The 21,581-nt window shown below is 38.5% G+C and overlaps 1 protein-coding gene and 1 long non-coding RNA gene across 4 annotated transcripts; one reads left to right on the top strand and one right to left on the bottom strand.

Annotated features, from left to right (window-relative positions):
* Positions 1-3,775: 3,775 nt before the first annotated feature.
* On the top strand, positions 3,776-15,381 carry LOC143860574 (EamA-like transporter family). 3 transcript variants are annotated; one of them, XM_077371283.1, is made up of 5 exons: positions 3,777-3,933; positions 10,191-10,396; positions 10,539-11,044; positions 11,173-11,593; positions 14,829-15,381. In XM_077371283.1, the coding sequence occupies exons 3-5, from the start codon at positions 10,679-10,681 to the stop codon at positions 15,143-15,145; spliced, it is 1,104 nt and encodes a 367-aa protein (XP_077227398.1). In that variant the 5' UTR covers positions 3,777-3,933; positions 10,191-10,396; positions 10,539-10,678; the 3' UTR covers positions 15,146-15,381. The 3 variants fall into 3 exon arrangements, with proteins under 3 accessions (XP_077227396.1, XP_077227398.1, XP_077227397.1); XM_077371281.1 differs by having other exon boundaries at positions 3,776-3,933; positions 10,191-11,044; XM_077371282.1 differs by having other exon boundaries at positions 3,810-3,933; positions 10,137-11,044.
* Positions 15,382-18,319: 2,938 nt separating this feature from the next.
* LOC143860079 (uncharacterized) lies at positions 18,320-18,875 on the bottom strand. Its single transcript, XR_013239573.1, has 2 exons — positions 18,737-18,875; positions 18,320-18,589 (listed from the first exon to the last, which is right to left on the bottom strand). It is a non-coding gene; the product is annotated as an uncharacterized LOC143860079 (long non-coding RNA).
* Between the last annotated feature and the right edge of the window lie 2,706 nt (positions 18,876-21,581).

The following is a 21,581-nucleotide window of genomic DNA, read 5'->3' on the forward strand; positions in this document are numbered from 1 at the left end:
CATGGACATACGAACGAAACTTGGCTCAGGTCAGGGTCTGAGGAACTTTCCTCAGACCCCTTGCTAATAGTCTAATAGCAAGGGGTGCGGAAATATCAATTACTTCTAAAAATAAAAAGTAAGCATGGAATTGATATTTCCACACCCCGCACACTCTTTGCTATTATAGGGGTCCGAGGAACTTTCCTTAGACCCCGACCTGAGCCAAGTTTTGTTCTTTACATACACCCTGTAAAATCTCCATATTTTGATGGTGCTGTACGTTACTTTATTCTACAGGAGAAGTAGGCTGCATTACTTTTATTTACCAGGAGAAATAGGCTGCAGAGAGAGAGAGAGAGAGAGAGAGAGAGAGAGAGAGAGAGAGAGAGAGAGAGAGAGAGAGAGAGAGAGAGAGAGAGAGAGAGAGAGAGAGAGAGAGAGAGAGAGAGAGAGAGAGAGAGAGAGGACAATTTCCATTTTCAGGGGGCAAACTCTATAAAGAGAGTCAAGGGGACATGGGGAAAAAATATTGCAATCCATAACATTTAGACCATCAACTCTCTATCGATGGCTGTAGCTTTCCTAAAGATTTTAAGCTCCTTTCAATATTTTCCTTCTTAATCTGTCTATTTTCTTCTTCTGGTTGTCTAGTGAAAACTGAAAACACACTACATATGTCGGATGACATTATATTCGAGCTCCACAGGATTTAAGAACGTCCATTCCAAATATAGAGAAAGCTTCATCGAGGGGTTTACTTGACCTAGCTTGGCTACCAAAAAGAGAAGATGGAAAAATAAAAATAAAACAAAATTAAGGACGAAAATTATGAAGAATTATGTTTGAGGAATGGTACACTGAAGGGCACCCTTGCAAAAACCAGCTGCAAGGGCGCCCCCATTGGATCCACTTCATCAAGGTAATTTATTATTCCATTACTTTTGTATTTTTCAGCGCTATTATAAATGCACTTTGATGATGTGGATCCATTGCACTTGCAGATGATTTTGCAAGGGCTCCCTTCAGTTTAGCATTCCTCATTATCTTTATAGAAGTATTAATTAATATTGTTTTAAGCAATGTGGGACCTTGATTAATGAAACCTTAAATGCCCAGCAAAAGAAAAATACAAAAGATAAATGAAGCTTTAAACTCTTCATTAATCAAGAACAATATGTATTCTTGCTACTCAATAATTTTCTACGACATAAGGTATTTTAGGATTTATTGCTATGATTTTGTTCAATTTTGATCACTTTATGAGATAAGGACATTTTGTCATTTTTATGGGCATTTTTTATATTCTCATTTCTCTTGTAAAAAGGGTATTTTGGTCATTTTTCATGACAGATGAGTATTTTTATAATTTTTCATGATGTCGGAGTATTTTAGATTTTTTTTCTAGTTAAATTGTTTTTCAATCTTCCTTTTTTTTTCATTTGTCCATCGGATAAGGGTATTTGGGCCATTTTCATGATATAAGGGTATTTTGGTTATTTTCCCATATTGTTGGGGTATTTTATGATTTTTTTTCTTTTTTTAATTGTAATCCTGTTTTCCATTTTTCTTATTTTCCATGAGACAATGGCATTATGGTTATTTTAGTGGCATTTTGGTCTTCTACTTTGCTTTATTTGGAAAAAAAGGAGAAATTATAAGACAAATGGGCATACAAACTCGTATTTGTGGTACGAGTGACGGGCCGCCCTTGATATTTGATCCAACACCAGCATCTTAAAAAGTGTTCTGCTGTTGGATCAAATATCAAGGGTGGGATGATGAGTACGAGTTTGTATGCCCATTCATCATATAATTTCTCTGGAGATTGAAAGTGTCATCTGGTTTGACAATCTGCAAATAGAGTCATCACATTTGACTCAATTTTGCAAATCAAGTCCTGCCATCAATTCTATGACCAAAATACGCCCGGGGATAGTGGCAGAAGACGTCTTCTAATTTGCTTTATTTGAAAAAAAGAAGAAATTACATGACAAATGGGTGTACAAACTCATATTGCGTGGCACGAGTGAAGGGTCGCCCTTGATATTTGCTCCAACACCAGCATATTAAAAAGTAAACTATTTTTGATCAAATATCAAGGGTGGGATGATGAGTATGAGTTTGTATAGTGGTAGAAGAAGCCTTCTACTTTGCTTTATTTGGAAAAAAAAAGAGAAATTACATGACGAATGTGTGTACAAACTCGTATTTGTGGTACGAGTGAAGAGTTGACCTTGATATTTGAACCAACACTAGCATCTTAAAAGTGTCCTGTTGTTGGATCAAATATCAAGGGTGGGATGATGAGTACGAGTTTGTATGGTGGCAGAAAAAGTCTTCTACTTTGCTTTATTTGAAAAAAAAGAAGAGAAATTACATGACGAATGTGTGTACAAACTTGTATTTGTGGTACGAGTGAAGAGCCGCCCTTGATATCTGATCCAACACCAGTATCTTAAAAAGTGTGCTGCTGTTGGATCAAATATCAAGGGTGGGATTATGAGTACGAGTTTGTATGCCATTCATCATATAATTTTTCTGGGAAAAGAGTCTTCTGGTTTGACAATTTGCAAATAGAGTCATCACATTGACTCAATTTTGCAAATCATATCCTGCCATCAATTTTGTGACCAAAATACCCATGGTGATTCTTTTTATACTCACAAAAAGCCCAAAATGTCCTTATAAGTGAAAAGATGAAAATTACCTCATAAATAGACCAAAATAGTCAGAGGGACAATGAAATATTTTGAATAAGATTGTGGGAATATCATTTCTATATATATACTAGCATTCTTGTTGACTATTATGCAAGGGAATAAAAAATGGGCCCACCCCATCATAACATGAGGTGTAAAATAGTAGCGCCACCTTATGCATTGGCTCTAGTGGAGATCGTAGGACCTGCCCATTAAAACCTGAGAAAAAATGGTGGACCCCGCCTAATGCATGGGTTTTAGTTGAGTTGGGGCCGGGGGCACCCAGCCTATCAAAACATATTACATAGCATCACATGTATCTTGATCTTTTTATAAGGTAAATTTCATCTTTCCACTCTCCAAAAAGTGACATTTTGCAAAAATAAATGATATCAGCACAACCATATAATATATCTGCCCTTTTTTTCTTGGGAGTTGAGACAACCAGCTCTAGGGTATCATGTGGGAAGGATTCAACCGGCCTGATTGGAATTTTCTAGCTACAGGAAAAGAAAAGAAAGGAAGAGAATCTGATGTGGAAAACTGGAAAAGAAAGGAAGAGAAATTGTGAGAAAATTCATTTTGTGAGAAAATTCCATTGTTCACTTGGCTGAGAAAGTAAAAGAAAGTATGCAGGCAAAGTAGTTTTCTCAGAAAAGTGATTTTCCCTTCCTTTTGGTGAGAAAACTTTGAGGGAAAGTGCAAGAAAGTTGGTTTTCCACTTCATTATTTATATTTTTCACCTGTGTAATTCCGCTTTCCCGAGAAAACAAGTGAACGGCGGAAAATGTCAAATCACGGAAAAATTTGCCTTACTTTCTTCTCCTTTCCTTTCTCAAGAAGGCAAGTGAAAAGAGCCTTAGTATCTAAAGAACTAAAAAAAGGTTATTACATTTTCCAAAAAGCTCTCAAAGCCGATTAAAGAAGAAAAGACAGCCGGGTTTGTGCAAATATCAATTATGGTTATGCTGCTAACATTTCCCCCAAAAATTCACTCAAATACTCCATACTTTAACGCTTCTCATTTTCGGAAACGTAATCTCGTCAATTTGGCGCGTCAATCTAGGAGACATTGTTTTTTGTAAATAAAGCAAAGTAGAAGGATTCTTTTGCAAAAATCCTTTTTTTTGGGCCAATATTTGAGAAGACCATCATACATCTTTTATAAAAATAATGACCTGTCTGCAGAGATCTGCGAAGAACCAAGGAATCCCACAATTTGGGTCTTCTTTTAAAGTTCAGTTTTCTTCAGGTAAAATCTCCTCCATAACCATTTTGTGTTTCCTTTTTTGGGCTCTTTGCTATTTCTTGCTTCATATGCTTTATTTTGTTTCCATTAATCGCATTAAGATTGTATAAATTATCTTCTTTCTATTTTCTTTCATGATTTTTTTTGTTTTGTTTCATGCCTTTAATGGTAGAAGATTTTCGGCCTTTATTTAATTGGGTCATGTAGATCATGTACAGATCCTCGAGGTAGAGGAATCTGTTTGATGGGTTATTATGGTTTTTGTTTTCTTATTATTATTAGTATTAGGTTACACATGGTATGCGATTTGAAGTGTTTATATTTGATGGGTAGGAGTGAAAATCTTTGGGACTCTTTTATATGTTCATGAGGGAACCATTTTGAGGTTTTTTTGGTATATTACCATTCCTCTCTTCCTTCAATTGGTTGATTTTGGTTGCATAGGAGACTATTTGGGTTTTATCTTCATGTTCATGATGTTGAGTTATTTTTTGCTGTTGTTTCTGGTTAAGCTTGAACCTCATTTTCTGTCATTATTTGATTAATTCATTTAAATTTTCTGTTTAAAGATGGTACAATTTTTTGATTTTGTTGATTGGCAGTTTGGCACTCTCTCTGTAATGAGCATGGCTTATATGAGGCTACATGTTAGACAATGCTAAGCTGATGAGTAGGATTTGTTAGATGGAGTTTGTTTAGAGAAATATGAGGATATGGTAGAGATTTAGTAGGATATGGGTAAGTCTTATAAGTAGGATTCTTTTCAGTTGTTAAGGTTTAGGATAAAGTCTATCTGGGTTGTTGAGATTTAATAGGAGTCTTGGTTGTTTTGGTTTTGGGTATTTTATCAAGGGATGTAGGGAACTGAGAAACTGGACTAGTTAAAAAACCTGTAATGAGTTGAATGGAGAACAACAAGAAATAGACTATTCTCAGATTTCTCTCTTAGGAGGCCGACCCCTTCGAAGTGGTTCTGTTTTCTTTGTTTTACAGATATCACGTTTCATTTTGGTATCAGAGCCAATCGATCCTTCTATGGCAGAGGGTACTAGAATTTCTCAGCTAATTATCTCAGTAAATCAACTAAAGGAAGGCCAGGAGTTCCAACAAAGAACCCTTGATGAGTTGATCAAGCAGCTGGGTGTCTTGGCCGCCAGCTACGATCTTCTCACCCGCAATTAGCAGCGAGAAACTGGAGAGCATTCTGCGGGCTGATCAGTCAACCGACATCCGGACAACTTGCATGCCGAGAACGTGGGAGTCATACATATGAGGCTGGTACATTTGGATTTATCCCAATTCGATGGAAGTGACCCATCTGGGTGGCTATAGTAGGCTTACCGAATTTTCACCTATCATCAGACACCTTTGCAGCACCGCTTACTGGTTGCCTCCTTCTACATAAAAGGTAGAGCCCTTCCTTGGTATAAATATATGGAAAACTCTGGAGCACTAGCCAATTGGGATGCTTTTGCGAAAGCCCTTGAGACTCGGTTCAATCCGACGGAGTATGACAATCCAGTGGAAGCCTCACCAAACTTCGTCAAGCAATCATGGTAGAAGAGTACCGAACACGATTTTAGATGCTTGCTAATCGAACTGACAGAATCCTTTAGATTAGCTGCTTCGTGAGCAGTCTAAAGGATGATATCCGACTCAGTGTGAAAATGTTCAAACCCGCAGGCAGCAGCCTTTGGGTTAGCCTGAATCCAAGAAAAGAAGATTAATTATAGGCGCAGATCAATCAGAAATGAAGCGAGTCGATCATTTCCTTTTTCAAATCCGGAATCAGAGCTACCAAGAGGCCCACTTTACCTGTCCAACGATTCACCCAAGCTGAGATGGAGCGTCGAGATTGAGGGTTGTGTTTCAACTGTTATGAAAAATGGTCCCCTGGGCATCAATGTAAGAAGCAACAACTCTACCTTCTTGAGGGGGTTAGATCAGATGATGCAGTGAGGGAAGAAAATGAGGAAGAGGCCAATGAGGATGTCAACAATGACACAGAAGTCGTTGTGACACCTGAAATATCTCTACAGGCAATTGCAGGTGCCCCAACCCCTCAAACCATGTGGTTGCAAGGTAACACAAGTAACCAAAAAGTTTTGTTCTAATAGATTCCAGTAACAGTCACAACTTCTACTTCGTAATAGCTAAGAAGGTATGATTGTCTTCTCTCTAGTGGACGGTTTGAGGTGACTGTGGTCAATGGGGAAAAGTTTGCAAGTCAAGGTAAATGTGATGGGGTCACCTTACCATTGCAAAACCAACCCATCACCACCGACTTTTTTTATCTAATAACATTGGGCAGTAGTTGTGCTTGGAGCCCATTGGTTGAGAACCTTAGGCCCATTTTGTGGGACTTTTCCCACCTCTCCATGCAGTTTGTATTAGACGGAAGGCCCGTCAACTTACGAGAAGAATCAACATCTGACAAGAGAAAGAAGACAACTGGGTCAAGCAAAAGGGGTATTCTACTTCAAATCTTCAATATAGTAGGGGCCCAACCACAATATGATGTAGATCTAGAAGTACATATATTACTAAGTTAGTTCAAGGATGTGTTTGGCATGCGGCAAGGATTGCCTCCGCCTCGCGCTTTGGACTATCGAATTCCTCTTGTTGAGGGAACTCGACGAATCAATGCGAGTACCTACTGTTACCCACACTATCGGAAGGGTGAGATCATTCGAGGGACATTATCCAAACTGGAAATGTACGACTCAAAGTCCATTCTCATCACCAATTTTTTGGTATGATTCAACAGAAATTTAAAAAAATTAAAATCAAAACCGACCACCAAAGTTTCAAGTACTTGTTAGAGCAACTTATTGGCAACCCGATTCAACAACAATGGATCTCCAAGTTGTTCGGCCATGATTTTACTGTAGAATATAAAAGTGGGAAAGGAAATAAAGTAGCAGATCCACTCATGTCAAGAAGAACAGAGTTTTATGTTCCGTTTTGAGACCCATTGCTTATTGGGTTGATGAGGTCCAAGCCCACTACAAAAAGGACCCAGAAATGCAAATCATAATGGAACGATTCACCAAGGGAGAGCTGGACCCAACGCATTATACTTGCCATAATGACCTCTTGTGTGATGAGGGATGCCTCTATTTGGGCCAGAATTCTTCTATACGGGCCAAGGTGCTCCAACAATTACTCGAGAGCCCCTCCGATGGTCATGCAAGGTACCATGAAATGCTTCGAAGAGTTGAATTTGACTTCTTTTGGAGCTATGATTTGGCCGACACTTTGAATTTATTCACGTGTTGTGTCTGACATGACACCTGTATTTCGTGTCGTGTCCGACACGATCCCTTATCAACACTCTTTTAGACACTTTTAAATGTCTGCTAGAAATGTAGGTAGATTTATATGTATGTACATGCATGGGCGTGCCACTATTTCTAGATTTTTAGGGGTTAGCCATGTCAGACACCCCATATTTGTGTCGAAACTTAGCACATAAATCTATATACACAAATCAAGATTACATATACTTTCTATTTTAGCTGTGTCCCCATTTCGAAATTTTGGGGATTTGCCGTGTCCAACACTTCGTGTCCGTGTCGACATGCGACGCTCATGTCCATGTCCACAAATCATAGTTTTGGAGTGGCATGTGATCATATGTATGACAATACATCAAGGAATGTGATGTGTGCCAATGCAATAAGTCTGAGAACATAGCACCAGCTGAACTACTACTGCCATTGCCCATTCTTGCATGCATATGGACTGAAATCTCTATGGATTTCATTGATGGACTATCTTTTTCACAAGGCAAAGACTGCATCATGGTGGTAGTTTACCGGCTATCCAAGTGTGTACATGTTGTACCATTCTCCGATCCCTACAATGCCACTGCTATTGCTAAGCTTTTTCTTGATAATATTTTTAAGCTACATGGTATGCCGGCTCTATTGTCAGTGATAGAGATCCCATTTTTCTCAGTACTTTTTGTAAGGAATTTTTTAAACTTCCAGGCACTCAATTGAACCACAGTTCAGCTTACCATGCTTATTCCGACTGTCTGTTCGAAATTGTAACTCGCTGCTTAGAGAACTACCTAAGGTGTTTTTTAAGCTCCAAGCCAAAGTAATGGGTTAAGTATCTTTCCTTAGCCGAGTGGTGGTATAACTCAAACACCCACTCATCTACAAGAATGCGTCCTTTCGAACTTGTGTATGACATTCCACCGCCATGACTCATATCATATGTAGCCAACACTACCCATATACAAGTTGTGGAAGAGGTGCTCAAGAGCAGGGACCAAATCAAGAAAATTCTAAAGGAGCATTTGGTTGTGGCTCAAGAGAGAATGAAGGGGTTCGTCGACCTTCATCAAATTGAGCGAGAAGTTTCGGTTGGAGATTGCGTGTATATGAAGCTCCAGCCATATCACCAACAATCGGTGATGGCAATAAGGAACCAAAAGCTATCACCTAATTATTTTGGACCCTATCAAGTTATAGCAAGGGTGGGTCCAATTGCCTCCAGATGAATCCCGCATCCGCCATGTATTTCATGTATCAAATTTAAAAAGGTGGGTCGGTAAAGAAGTCCCCATTCTGACTCAGTTGCCTCCCATCTCAGCTAAGGGAGTACTACAACCACAACCAGAGGAGTTCTTGGCTAGGAGCGTGGTCAAAAGAAACACCCGAGCTATTAAGGTAGTTTTGGTGAAGTGGCATGGATGTGACGATGCAAATGCAACATGGGAGGTTTACTACAAGCTCAAGGAACAGTTTCCAAACATCAACCTTGAGGACAAGGTTTTCTGAAGGGGATGTGGCTACAAGTAAATACAAGAAGGTGGCGACAAAGGACATATGCCATAAGAGAAAACCTGACATTTTTTTATATCATTGAATCTAAATTTCGGGGGAAGCGGAGAATTCTATCAATGAGATTTGGGGTCGAAACAATCATCTATGGTGCTCATAAGATGCAGTCGGATCCGTTGTGGGTATTATTGCTGTCTGGAAGGAGGACTTATTCCGATTAGATGATCAAATGATTTAGGGTATCAAGGACCTTGTTTGCGAAATCAGATCGATGATATCATTAGGAGGAGGTCGGCAAATGTGATGGTAGTCTGCCCAGCCAAAGAAGGTGCTTTTCCTGGAGGTCACGACTGTCGTTATTGCACCTGACAGGGAGGATCATGGAATTGTTCAGGGGGTTGTAATTCCTGAATGGGTGTTATTATCATGGATATTGGGGACAACTTCTAGGAAGGTTGCAGAATTTGAAATTTTAGTGTTTTTGTTTTGGACTGGTGAGTTTAAAGGGGATGGTAAAGGGGGAATAGTTTTGAATTTTCTTTTCAGGCCCTGGAGTTATCTCCTAGGTCCTCATACGATGTAGTTCATGGGGGACTCCTGGTCCCTTCTTCATGTAATTCTCGTATGAATCATCAATATATCTTTGTCAATTTTCGAAAAAAAATACTAAGCTTGGAAGGAGTAGGATTTGTTAGATGGAGTCTTTTAAGTGGAGAAATATTAGGATATGGTAGACATTTAGTAGAATATCGGTAAGTCCTATACATAGGTTTCTTACAGTTGTTAAGGTTTAGCATGAAGTCTATATGGGTTGTTGAGAGTTAATAGGAGTCTTGGTTGTTTTGGTTTTGGGAATTTTAGTTGGGATACATCAAGGGACGTAGGGAAGTGAGAAACTAGAAAGTTAAAAAGCCTGTAATGAGTTGAGCGGAGAACAACAAGAAATAAACTATTCTTAGATTTTTCTCTTAGGAGGCCAACCCCCTCAGAGTGGTTTTGTTTTCTTTGTTTTACAGATTTCACGATCCTTTCTCTCTTAGATATTTACGATAATACATTTTTGGTTTTGTTTGAGGCAAGATAGAATGAGATTTGGGGCCTTTTGATCAGTTTCTATGTACAACCTAATTACATGTTGGATGCGATTGTTGTGTATATTGTAATCTGGAAAAACATGTTCTTGATTTCAATTCACACACACACACACATTGCGCTTTTAGTTGCAATTTACAATTTACACACAAATTGCACCCAGAATGCAATTTGCTGGGGAATCCAAACCGACTGTTTATGAAGGTTCAATGTTTTGTTAGATTCATGGTTCCAAACTTCCTTTGTTTTAATATATTTATGGCCCGAGGTTTAAAACTGGATTTATAATATGTCATTTTTCTTGATTTCTTTTCTTATCAGATTGTTTCAACATTGCTCACTTCTCTTAGTTTTCCTCTTCTATGTTGATTGTAGTTGTTATGGGGCCATGAAGAAATTTTGAAGGAGAAGAGGTATCTCTAAGGATCTGTTTGGGATCTAATTATTTGGATAAGAATAAGGGAATTTATGTAGATTGTAGCTAATTGTGGTGGGGATTGAGCCTGTATCTTCTCAGAAAGTGCTTTCTGTTGCAGCCTCGAGGTTGTGGGTCCAAATCCAAACTTATCATCTAAAAAAAGGTAATTTTGGTAGATCCAAACTGACATTTGGTTCATAAAGAGATGCAGAGTCAAGCCTGGAGATGGATTTTGGGTTTGATTTACATAATTGTTGTTGCTTCTATCTGGATAGCTGCCAGCTTTATTGTTCAGTCTGTTGTAGATGCAGGTGTTTCTCCTTTTCTCATCACCTACATCTGCAATTCATTGTTTGTGGTTTACATTCCAATAGTTGAAATCGCACGTTACTTTGAGGATTCAAAATGGATTTTATGGTTTAGACGTAGTGACAATGGTTCCGATATGCAACGATTGGGAGACTCAGAGAAAGTGGTTCTTCTTGGGGAAAATAGTTCTACTACAAAAGGAGATGGTTCGAATCCATCCAAGTTTGTCGATCGGGAACAGATGGGTCAACATGTGAAGGATGTGGATGTTGTATATGAGCGAGAGTCTGAACTCCATGAGTCTGGTAGGATATTGTCCGGTCTTGGAAATTCATCTGTGCAGCCAGGTCCGAGTAAGTTTGGAGAAGATGCTAGTAAACAACTGGATGCAAAGGGGCGTTGGACGCGTGCCAGGGTTGCTAAGGCTAGCCTGTTGGTTTGCCCATTTTGGTTTCTTGCACAACTCACATTCAATCTCTCTCTTAAGTACACTACTGTGACGGTAAGGATCTTCAAATAATACCTTATATTTTATTTTTTGACCTACGCATAACTTTAATGTTTTTTTTTTAAATTTTAAAGTTCATATTTTTTAGTCTAGTGACGAGTATTTCTTCTCTCCTTTTGCAGTCAAACACCATTTTAAGCAGTGCTTCTAGCCTTTTCACTTTCTTGGTCTCTTTAGCATTTTTGGGTGAGAAGTTCACATGGGTGAAGCTAATTAGTGTTCTTCTCTGCATGGCGGGGACAGTAATAGTCAGCTTGGGTGATTCGGGAACAGAACTGAATGCAATTGCTTCAAAGCCTATTCTCGGGGATATTCTTGCTCTTGTGTCGGCAGGCTTGTATTCTATTTACATCACCCTTATTCGAAAGAATCTGCCTGATGAAGAAAAAGGGGAAGGTCAAGCTAGTATGGCACAATTCCTTGGGTTTCTTGGGCTGTTCAACCTCCTGATATTTCTACCTGTTGCTCTTATATTGAATTTTACGAAGCTGGAGCCCTTTCATAAGCTAACCTGGACGCAGGTCGGACTTATTGTTGGAAAAGGTCTGTATGGTAACTATATCTTAGTATTTTGATTTGTCATTTCCTATTGTCTTATCTTCACTAAAAGCTATTTTTAGGTGATATAAATTACTTTCTCTTATCTTCCCCCTCATTGTTTATTCTTTGACGTCTTGCAATCAAAGTAAAAATTCCATGTGAACAGGATATGCGGTTTCTCTTTGAGTGTAAAATATTTCTCTCATATAGTTTCAGAGTGTGTTGATTTTCCAGGTCAAATTGAAATTTACAATTGCATAAGGTTATTTAACTTGCGTGTCTAAATTTCATAATCTATCTGTCAAAGAAACTCTGATTTTCAGTTTGGGCAAGACTTAATTAAATTCTATTAAATTAAGCAAGGAGTGGTTAGCCTCTCGGGTATTCTTCGCACAAGCCTGTACTCATTAGTGCCTGGAGATAATTGGTGTTTGTGGGGTTGAGCTTGCAGCTCAATTGTATGATGTTGTGTCACGGCGTTGATATTATGGGTTCAATCTGGTTCACCTATATAAAACCAAAAGCTAATAAAAAGAAAAAAAATGTGATAAGACACATTTAGCAGTGATCAGTGGAAAATTGGGATGATCAGGTTTCATGTGATAGTGAGTTTGATATACAAGTTCTGCAAGGATATCTGTCAACAAAAGTCTCATGGCAGATCAACTTGCAGGTTGGATTTGAATATTCTTAATTTAGGTATTATTGATGCATCAGCTCTCTGTACATACGTGTTTCAGATATATGGGATTGTGTAAGATTTCATCTTTGACCCTGGCTCATTCCTAGAGCTGCCATTATGTCAGGTCAGCTGGGCAGGCTGTTCTGATATCCCCTTCCTTTGGTCAGCTGATTTTAGATCTTTGCTTGGGATCTTGTTGGCCAAACACGCCATGTAACAGTACATATGAGCATTCATTAAAAAAAATAAACGGTACATATGAGTATCTGTTAGTTATTTCATTTGAATTTTCATAAAACTGGGCAGTTGACTGATTTGTTGATGGAATTTCCTTACAAGCTGCTGATGCTTTGCGCTTTTGTACTGGGATATTCTTTTCATTTGAGAATATTTCATGAGGTAACCTTAATTACTTATAGGTACTTGTTAATATTCCCAAAGATATGATACATAGATCCTTCAAAACACTGGAGCAGATGACTAGTGATAATGATACTTGTACCAGATCCATCCAATTTAGAGGATCTCTGTACTTGATCTTAACTGCTCAAGTAGTTTTATTTTTATTTTTTTATGATGACATAGGGTATCTCCACCCCATTTTAGGGCGGGACTAATCCTCTGGATGCGCACAATCACCCGTAAACCACGCGTATCGGGTTTACTACAGGCGAATTCGAACTTTCGTCACTGGGGTGCATATCCATGACTTTAAGCTGAAGAGCCATGCCTGTCCGGGTTTGTCATTGTTTCTAAGGAATATTTTTCCCTCTAAGTGGGAGACTGCCTTCCTATTCCCAGCATGGGAGTGATGAAACGTGTCTTGGACCTGATGAAGGCTAGAGTTCAAGTCCATTCAAGCATTTGATTTAATTCTTTGAGGTTAAAAATGTGTCTTGTGTGATATTTTGAGTTTCCCAAGTGCTTGATTGAGAGTTTTTTGAGTACATGATCCATGCTTTATTTTTCTTGAAGAAAAGTATGTGATCCATTTCGCTAGTCCTTGGGTTGTTTTCTCCAACCACTTGATTCAGTTTTTTTGGGTATTCAATAAAGTATTTTGGGTTTTATGAATAGTGAATTCGTTTAGTTTTTTTATTGTCTTGAGTGTACCCTGCGAGGTTCTTGAATACTCCATTGAAGTTTTAAACACTGGTTGTATTAAATCAAAGACCTACCTTCCTGTTTTTAGATGAAGCTGCATTGAATAGCCAGCTGTGGTGTTAGCGGAATTATGATTACATAAATCAATTTTGGTACTCTCTGTAACTTTGTTTTTGATGTCCTTATGCCTGTCTACATCTGTTTTGTTTTCGATGTCCTTCCTTATGCATGTCTACATATATGTTTTCTGTGTGATACCTTCCTATTGTGTACATGCTTATGAGTTGATTCTGGTCATTACACTGGTGAGTTGTTATGAGAAAAACATTTTTGAGAATTACGTATGACTGATTTATATAGGAAGATGCTTGAACCTGTTGATTTCTGGGCATCTAAATTGGCTCAGCCAAAGGATTATATATCAAATTCGAGATTAGTTATTGTACGCAATTACTTTCACACATCATGCATACACAAACTAACAGCTCTGTAGTTATTTATATGCTTGAATTTTCTGATGGGCAATTGCATTGTTTTAGAAGCAGCTTTATGGTAACCACGCTTCCATTCAATTATAAAGATTTAATAAAGCATGCTTAAGTGAGGAACAGTTTTCAGCAATTAGTGTGGATAAATACCTTAGCTTTTCTTTGTGTTTTAAATTTAAATTGAGGATTTGAATTATGCTATTTGTTTTGTGAGGTTACCAATCAATATTACTTTAAAACAGCAACCATAATATTACGTACATCGCAGACAAGGCATCCCACAAGGAATACACAACCACTGAATTCCAAAACCTTGACCCTTTTTTTTATTGATAATTGTTTCCCAATTCATAAGAACCCCTCATGTTGTAGAAGGATAGCGCTTTTTTATCCCTTCCCCATGAGACATTATCAACTTTTATTTTACTTACTATCCTCCCAGTCCGCATCTTTTTGTCTCTGAAGATACAGTTATTACTCTCTTTCCATAATTGCCAAATTATAGCAAAAGGGACTGTTAACTTACCGACTTCTCCAAAAGCTTAAGCTGTAGGAGAAAGGCGTTACTTATCTTTCGTACTTTAACACTCCCCCGCACGTGTGGCCCACTTGGCAAACACGTGGCACATGTGGTCCCACTTTGGGCCGACCATCGCATGTGGATTTTTGCTATCCGGGAGGTTTGAACTCGAGACCTCTGGCTTTGATACCATGTTAACTTACCGACTTCTCCAAAAGCTTTGGCTGTTGGAAAAAGGCGTTATTTTTCTTTTTTACTTTAACAGTGACAAACTACCAAAGTGTCCGACTGTCTGTACCAAAAGATCCGCTACTCCAATGTAGGATAGGCATCCCAATGGATCTATAAGACACCCAAAGAATTCATATAGTTTCTCTTATGCAAGAAGCATTTACATGGTTGTAAAACTGTTCTTGCTCTCTAATATCATTTCATCCTCTTCAGGTCTACTAGATAATGTGCTGAGTGATTACTTATGGGCGAAGGCTATTCTTCTTACAACAACTACGGTCGCCACGGCAGGTCTTACAATTCAGGTCCCAATAGCTGCAGTTGTGGATTCACTAACAGGTCATGCCCCTCATCTCATGGATTACCTTGGAGGTGTTGCTGTCTTGATTGGCTTTACTGGCATTAACATCCCCTCCGATGCTTGGTCCTGTTCGAGGCGTGCTAGTCAAGAACAATTAGATGATGATGTTAGTATAGTTGATGAAAATCATAACTTGCCAACCACTAGAGACACAACTGCCATTTCTTAGTGTGCTTGCTAATGTTTACGAAAAGCTATGTGATCTTGGATAGGAACTTTGTGGGCCCCTTCCTCATTATTTAATTCCAAGGACTTCTGAGTTTGAGGTCTATTAGGCAGATGTGTACGGCATATTTTGGTCATAAAAAAAAATTGTATAAATTCTGTACTAAAAATAAGAAATATTATCACATCTTTCATGCCACAGCCATGTAAGATCACAGAGGAAGTGATATTTTGCAAGCAGCCAATGCAGTAAAGTGAGGATCATATACACCCAAAACTCCTTGTAGCAATTCCAAATTTGGTATCAGATTAGGAGAAGAAGTGCTAAAATCCATAACCATGGAAAGGGTATAACTTGTTGTCAGAAGCACAATGCACACAATACCTCAGTTGCGTATGGAATTACAGGTATGTTTTTTCATACATTTTTGCAATTTTTTTTTTGAAACCGCAAAGAGATAACATTAAAAGAAGGGGGGACTGAGATGGACCATACCCAAATGTACAGGGGAGAAACAGGAAAGAAAAATACACAAGACAAAACACAAAAAATACAAAATGAACTATAGAGGGAGAAAATCAAACAACTCCAACTCTGTACGACCAACCCCACTTCTAGCCAACGCATCCGCCTCCCCATTAGCACTCATCCGCACGTGTTCGAACACAATACCCGATCCCGAAATTAGATCCTCAATTTCATCAAAAAAGGATAGAAATCTCCAGGGAGGCAACACCACCCTTTTCAGCCAACGAATCACACATTGAGTGAATCGCCCTCCACAATGGTGTTATCGAAGCACTCTCTTTCTATTCTCTTGATACATCTTTGCAATTTATTAGCAGCAATCTTAACAAATTCTTTTGAACTGGGAAATTTCTTAAGGCAATAGGTTCATTTCTCTAAAATCTTTATCCGAAATTCTCTTTAGCTGATGTTTATGTGAAATGTAGCATATGCTTGTCACTAGCAACAAAATTGTTAGTAAGATCTTAGCTAATTTAATGTCACCTATGCTGGGTTCGTCAATTTCATTCCCACAATGAGTTTTCTTGTCATACTGGTACCTTAAGGCCTTGTTTTTTTTTTGGATTTTGAGAATCGATTACAGGTCCAAAACTGATAATGGTCTCAAAATTATGTTTAATTGAGTCAATAATCAGTTTTGGACTCAATCGGTTCTCAAAAACCAAAGGCCCGGTTTGTTTTGGATTTTGAGAACCGGATTTTAAGAACCGAGTGCGAGTCCAAAACTGATAATTGGACTCGAAAGTACGTTTAGATTTGAGTCAAATAATCAGTTCTGGACTCACAAGAGGTTACCAAAACCCGAAACAAACAGGGCCCAATAATTAGTTTTGGAATCACAATCGGTTTTCGAAATCCAATGCAAACAGGGTCTAAACAAACAAGGCCCAAGTCACAGCTCATGAGATGTTAACTTGTTAACCTTGAAGGCATGGAGAGAAATGTGAATTCAACTTTGACATCAAATTCTTACAACAGATTTCAATGGCACTTTATCACAAAAGCACCGATTGCATTTACATTTAGTTTTTTTCCCCTACAATGAACATTCTTCAGATTGTATTTCAGTAGGCAAAAGGTCATAAGAAAGGTGAGAGGTATCTGGAACTCACCAATTTATGGGTGCCACTTGGGTCAGGTCGGGTTGAGCTTTTGCTAAACAAATGAATTGGAATCAACCTGAACCCGAGCAGATTTTAAGTTAAAAACTCAATCCGAATTCCAAAAAAATCTACCCGATTTGCAGTTGGATCTAGCCTCAAACTCCACAGTACACATGGCGCACGTGATTGAAACCATCTGTAGTGGGCCCTGCGAAGGATATACCATGGACCAAAACTGAGCCAGTTGAATGTGTTTGTTTGACATGACCGTATGTATTATTTGACATGATACTATTACTATTATAATGGTGAGAGAGTATTTCCGGGTCTGTCATTGGGACATGTTTGTGACATCAAGACCGTCTGATATTTTAGATGATCCCACAGTCTTGGTTCCTGTTATGTGTATTTTCTTATGCTTTATGTGGGGTTAGTTAGTGCATAGTAGTGGGTATGTGTTTTAGTGTAATGGCCATTAGTTGTGGCTAATGTGTTTAGGGTAGTGGGAGTTAGTTACTTGTGATGTGTCTTGTTAGTGGGTAATTGTGCTTGTGATGTGGCACTCCCTCCCTCTTGCTTGTATTTATGTAGTAGCAATTCAATGAAAAGAGGAAAAGAAGAAAAGAATTCTACAGCAAAGGAAACTTTGTACGAGAGTCATGGTTCCTCTCAATTTGAGCCATTAGGAGGTCTGGTTGCCTCGAATCAACCTCTTTCCCCTCATTTCTATTTCCTTTTTGTTTATTTCCGTTACGGCCGATTAGGCACGTAACAGTTCCATCGTGAATAAACATCGCAAGGGACATCTTAAGGGCAAGATAAAGCATTACAAAAATCATGGATTTTAATTGATGCTTGATGGATCATTCGATTAAGTTATTATCAAACACATGATTTCTAGAGACCCAGGTTGCAACCTTATATATTTTGCGATGGGCGATGATATTTCACCCCCTTGCGGTACGCATTCGACGCCTTGTAACGTGATTTGACATCAAAAAGCGTTAAAAGTTGCCCACCGTTCACGTTATAAGGGGACCGAATGCGTACTTCATTGGGGGTGAAAATATCATCTCCCTTTGGGATTTAATAGGCAATTTCGCAAAAAGCCATTTTGCAGTCAAGAGAGAAAAGCCTCCTCAGATGAATTAAGTGACCGAATAAAAAAATCCGCGGCTAGGTGGCTGTTCTCTCCTTAAAAAGTGAGCTGCAAAATGGCTTTTTGTAAAATTGCCTAGCAAATTCCATTTTATATTAACAGAAATAGATGCAAATTGAGGGGCAGCGAATTTAGCAGTCACACCCCTTCATAAGCAAAAAGGAAATGAAGTAAAACATGGTTTTTAAATACGCCTTATATACTAGTAGAAAGTGGCTGCAAAATCACCTCTTAACTCACTCAATGAGAATTCAAGTCAGGATCCCCATCCTATATTGCGAACTATAAAGCTAGGACATTTCAATCACAATAGAAAGACTATAATAATGCACCATTACATAAATAGACAACAATAAGATTCAACTCATACGGCAATAGGTAGAGAAGTTGAGAAATCCCCAATCCTATATAAGTTACTTATTTCTTCATTAATGGTAAAATGAAGGCATATATGGTAACATGGTTGAGAAGCTTAGGCATGTCACTTCAAGCAACAACAGGTGATACCAAAAGCAGTAAAAGAAATATCGCATCGGCCACTTTTGTAACCACTTTGGACGCATTCTGGGTTGCAAAGGGAACGGGGATTGCATGCCAATGGACCAAGACATACAATGTCGTTCGTAATGAGTGCGTCCTGGATCACCACCTCTTCAGCTGCATGCATGGTCAAATTAAAGGAAATTACAAAAGAGAGAGAGAGAGAGAGAGAGAGAGAGAGAGAGAGAGAGAGAGAGAGAGAGCTGCATGCATGGTCAAATTAATTTGAAATTAAAGGAAATTACAATAGACAGAGAGAGAGACCTGACATGGAAGTTGTGATGAAAAGCATGAGCATAAGGGCGATAGAGAGTGGCTTCATTAAATAGAATGAAGTCATTTTTCAGTTTCAAAGGTTCTTGCAAACAACTCAAGTGGAGGTGAGTGAGGAGGGTTATGGCATTGAGCCATTTTTATAGTGAAGGATGGGGTTGAATCCTTTATATGTCATTAATTTTCAAGATAAGTATGATGACGACTACCAAAATCCAACCTAGTTGACTAATCTATCTATCTATCTATATATGGAATCCTCTAAGCTGGCTCTGACACGTGTCAGCCATTCTATATCCAGCCTCTGCTTACCGTTTGCCGTATATTCCCCTCCTTTAAAAGATTGTGGGGTCCACTGCTATTTTTAGTGCACGTAAAAAAACCGCTAATTTTTTTTAGCAACCCGGAAGGGTGTGGCTCTTTGGCGTAAAGTCATGGGTTTGCTACCCAGTGACGAGCGTTCGAATCCCCCCTTGCTTTCCAGATGCGCGCATCCGTAGGGAAATAGTCCTACCCCCGAAGGGGGTGGGGACACCGTTCGTTACCAAAAAAAAAAAGTACAAATTAAAGTCAGACGATTGTGGGTCCACCTCTAGTTATCCAAAAAGTCAAAAGTTATCTAAAGCCCAAACGTAACGTTGTGACTCTTCATTATCCCATTTACCTTTATCATACGGTTATACACGCAACTTCTGCTTATACGCATTCCGTTTTTAAAGGATGGAAAAAATCCCTTTCTTTATCTATGTATATATTTTGAGTTTTTATATGATGCCCGACCGTGAGATTTACAAGGGCTAGCCACCTAGCCCTTGATTTTTGATCTGGTCAAAACACCAACACTCAAAAAAGGTGTTTTGACCGGATAAAAAATCAAGGGCCATAGCCCTTGTTACTTTGACGGTCGGGCATCATATAAAATCTCATATATTTATCTACTCCTCTTCCTTTTACAAGCACTTGGAAGTGTTTGCTATGACTAGATTGATATTTGATACCTAATCACCAATATATCAAAGTGAGAGAACATGGGCTTTTTCCTTTCTTTTTTTTTTTTTTCATTTTCCCATTTTTTTCCTAAAATATTATTGGTGTTTTTCTTCATTTTTTTTCTGAAATATTGTATGTGGTAGTCTTTAATCGTGTTTTGTCGCCATATCCGTGCTAATTCTTTAGCCTTTGGGTTGACATTAAAGAAACCATATGTATAGATTTTATGCAATCAGTGGTGGGTCATCGTCTTTCAGAATTTAAAAAAATATCATTTCCAAGGTACATTCCCAACTGATGTTCACTTTATGTATTTCTCGCCATTTCCGTTCTAATTCTGCATGCTAGATCAGTTTGGTAGTTTGAATTTTGCCACATGCCTCATTCGATAATCTCTGCCAGTGTAAAATCGGGTTTCATTGTTGCTGCTCGCCAATTGTTCGACGTTTATGCAAGAGGACTCTCCATTGATCTACTTCAGTTAGAAAATTTCTAGAAGAAGGGTTTGAATCTCACTCACTAGATAGGAAGCAGTCCATACATCCATTTACCATGACGTATCCAATTCTCGTTCATGTGATATGAATGTTACCTCAATTTATAGATGTAAACTGACATTATGTTGTCCCAAAGATATTTGATGCTAATTTTTTCTAACAAATTCTGTATGCTTTTGTGGCTCTGATATGAATTAGGACGCGATTCTCGGGAAATACATTGATATTTCAAGATCCTGTAATGCCTTGGATCATGATGAATTTATCGAAAAAATATTGTAACAGATGTACCCAAATACGAATTTTTTTGTAACATATCTACCCAAAAAGAGACAGCCAATACAGATCTACCAAAATATAACAAATCGAACTCAATATTGAACAAATCGAAGTCAATATTTTTTGAAACGGCCAATACAGATCTACCCAATACAGATCTACCAAAATATGAATTAGAACCCAAAAAATATTGAACAGATCTACCCAAAAACAAATCAGAAACCAAAAAAAAAGATCTACCCAAATACCCTAACCCAAAAAAAACAAATCAGAAAACCCTAGAAATGGAGAGAGAGAGAGAGAGCGAGAGAGAGAGAGAGAGAGAGAGAGAGAGAGAGAGAGAGAGCCACGGTGGAGTCGGCGGCTGGTTGGAGGAGACCTGGTCGAGATAACGATAGGGGGAGAGAGACGTTCGAGCGAGGAGAGACGTTCGAGCGAGAGTCTTCGTCGAGGAAAAGTCAGAGAAAACCCAACTTTCCGATGTAAAATATCGGAAACTAGAATAGAGGTAATGGTTGGAAACCCATATTCCACGTATTTTATTTTGGTTTTCCACGTGGGTTAAGTTAGTTTCCACGGAAAACCCAACTTTCCGATGATATTTTCCACGGGGGGTGAAAATATCATCTCGGCCTGTTCAGTTGCATGCAGGAAACGGAAAGGAAAAGGAAATGACGTGGCAGAAGGAAACGGAAAGGAAACAGAACTGTTAAGAAAGCAGTAAGAGTGCGCATTCAGTTGTCAGGAAACGGAAAAGAAACAGTAATGAAACAACAGGAATGTGCATTCAGTTGCCAGGGAAATGGAAAAGAAACATCACAGAATATGTTCTTTACTGCATATTAAGCAAGTTATGCCCCCTAAGCCTACCAAATAGTCCACTAATACAAAAAAATACTCAAATTGAAACCACAGGGGGTCTACTTGTAACTTTTTAAACATTACGGGTTAAGTTGAATGTGTCAGAAACCACAGGGTGTCTAAGTGTATTTTTCCCTATTTGTTATTATACCCCCTCTATTTTTTAAATTCAAGGTAGTATTTGAAAACTCACAAGCATGGTTGGTGAC

The sequence above is a fragment of the Tasmannia lanceolata genome, unplaced genomic scaffold (assembly GCF_043159265.1).
Source record: "Tasmannia lanceolata isolate RefF3 unplaced genomic scaffold, GAP_Taslan_0.1 ptg000037l, whole genome shotgun sequence".
NCBI classification, from domain to species: Eukaryota; Viridiplantae; Streptophyta; class Magnoliopsida; order Canellales; family Winteraceae; genus Tasmannia; species Tasmannia lanceolata.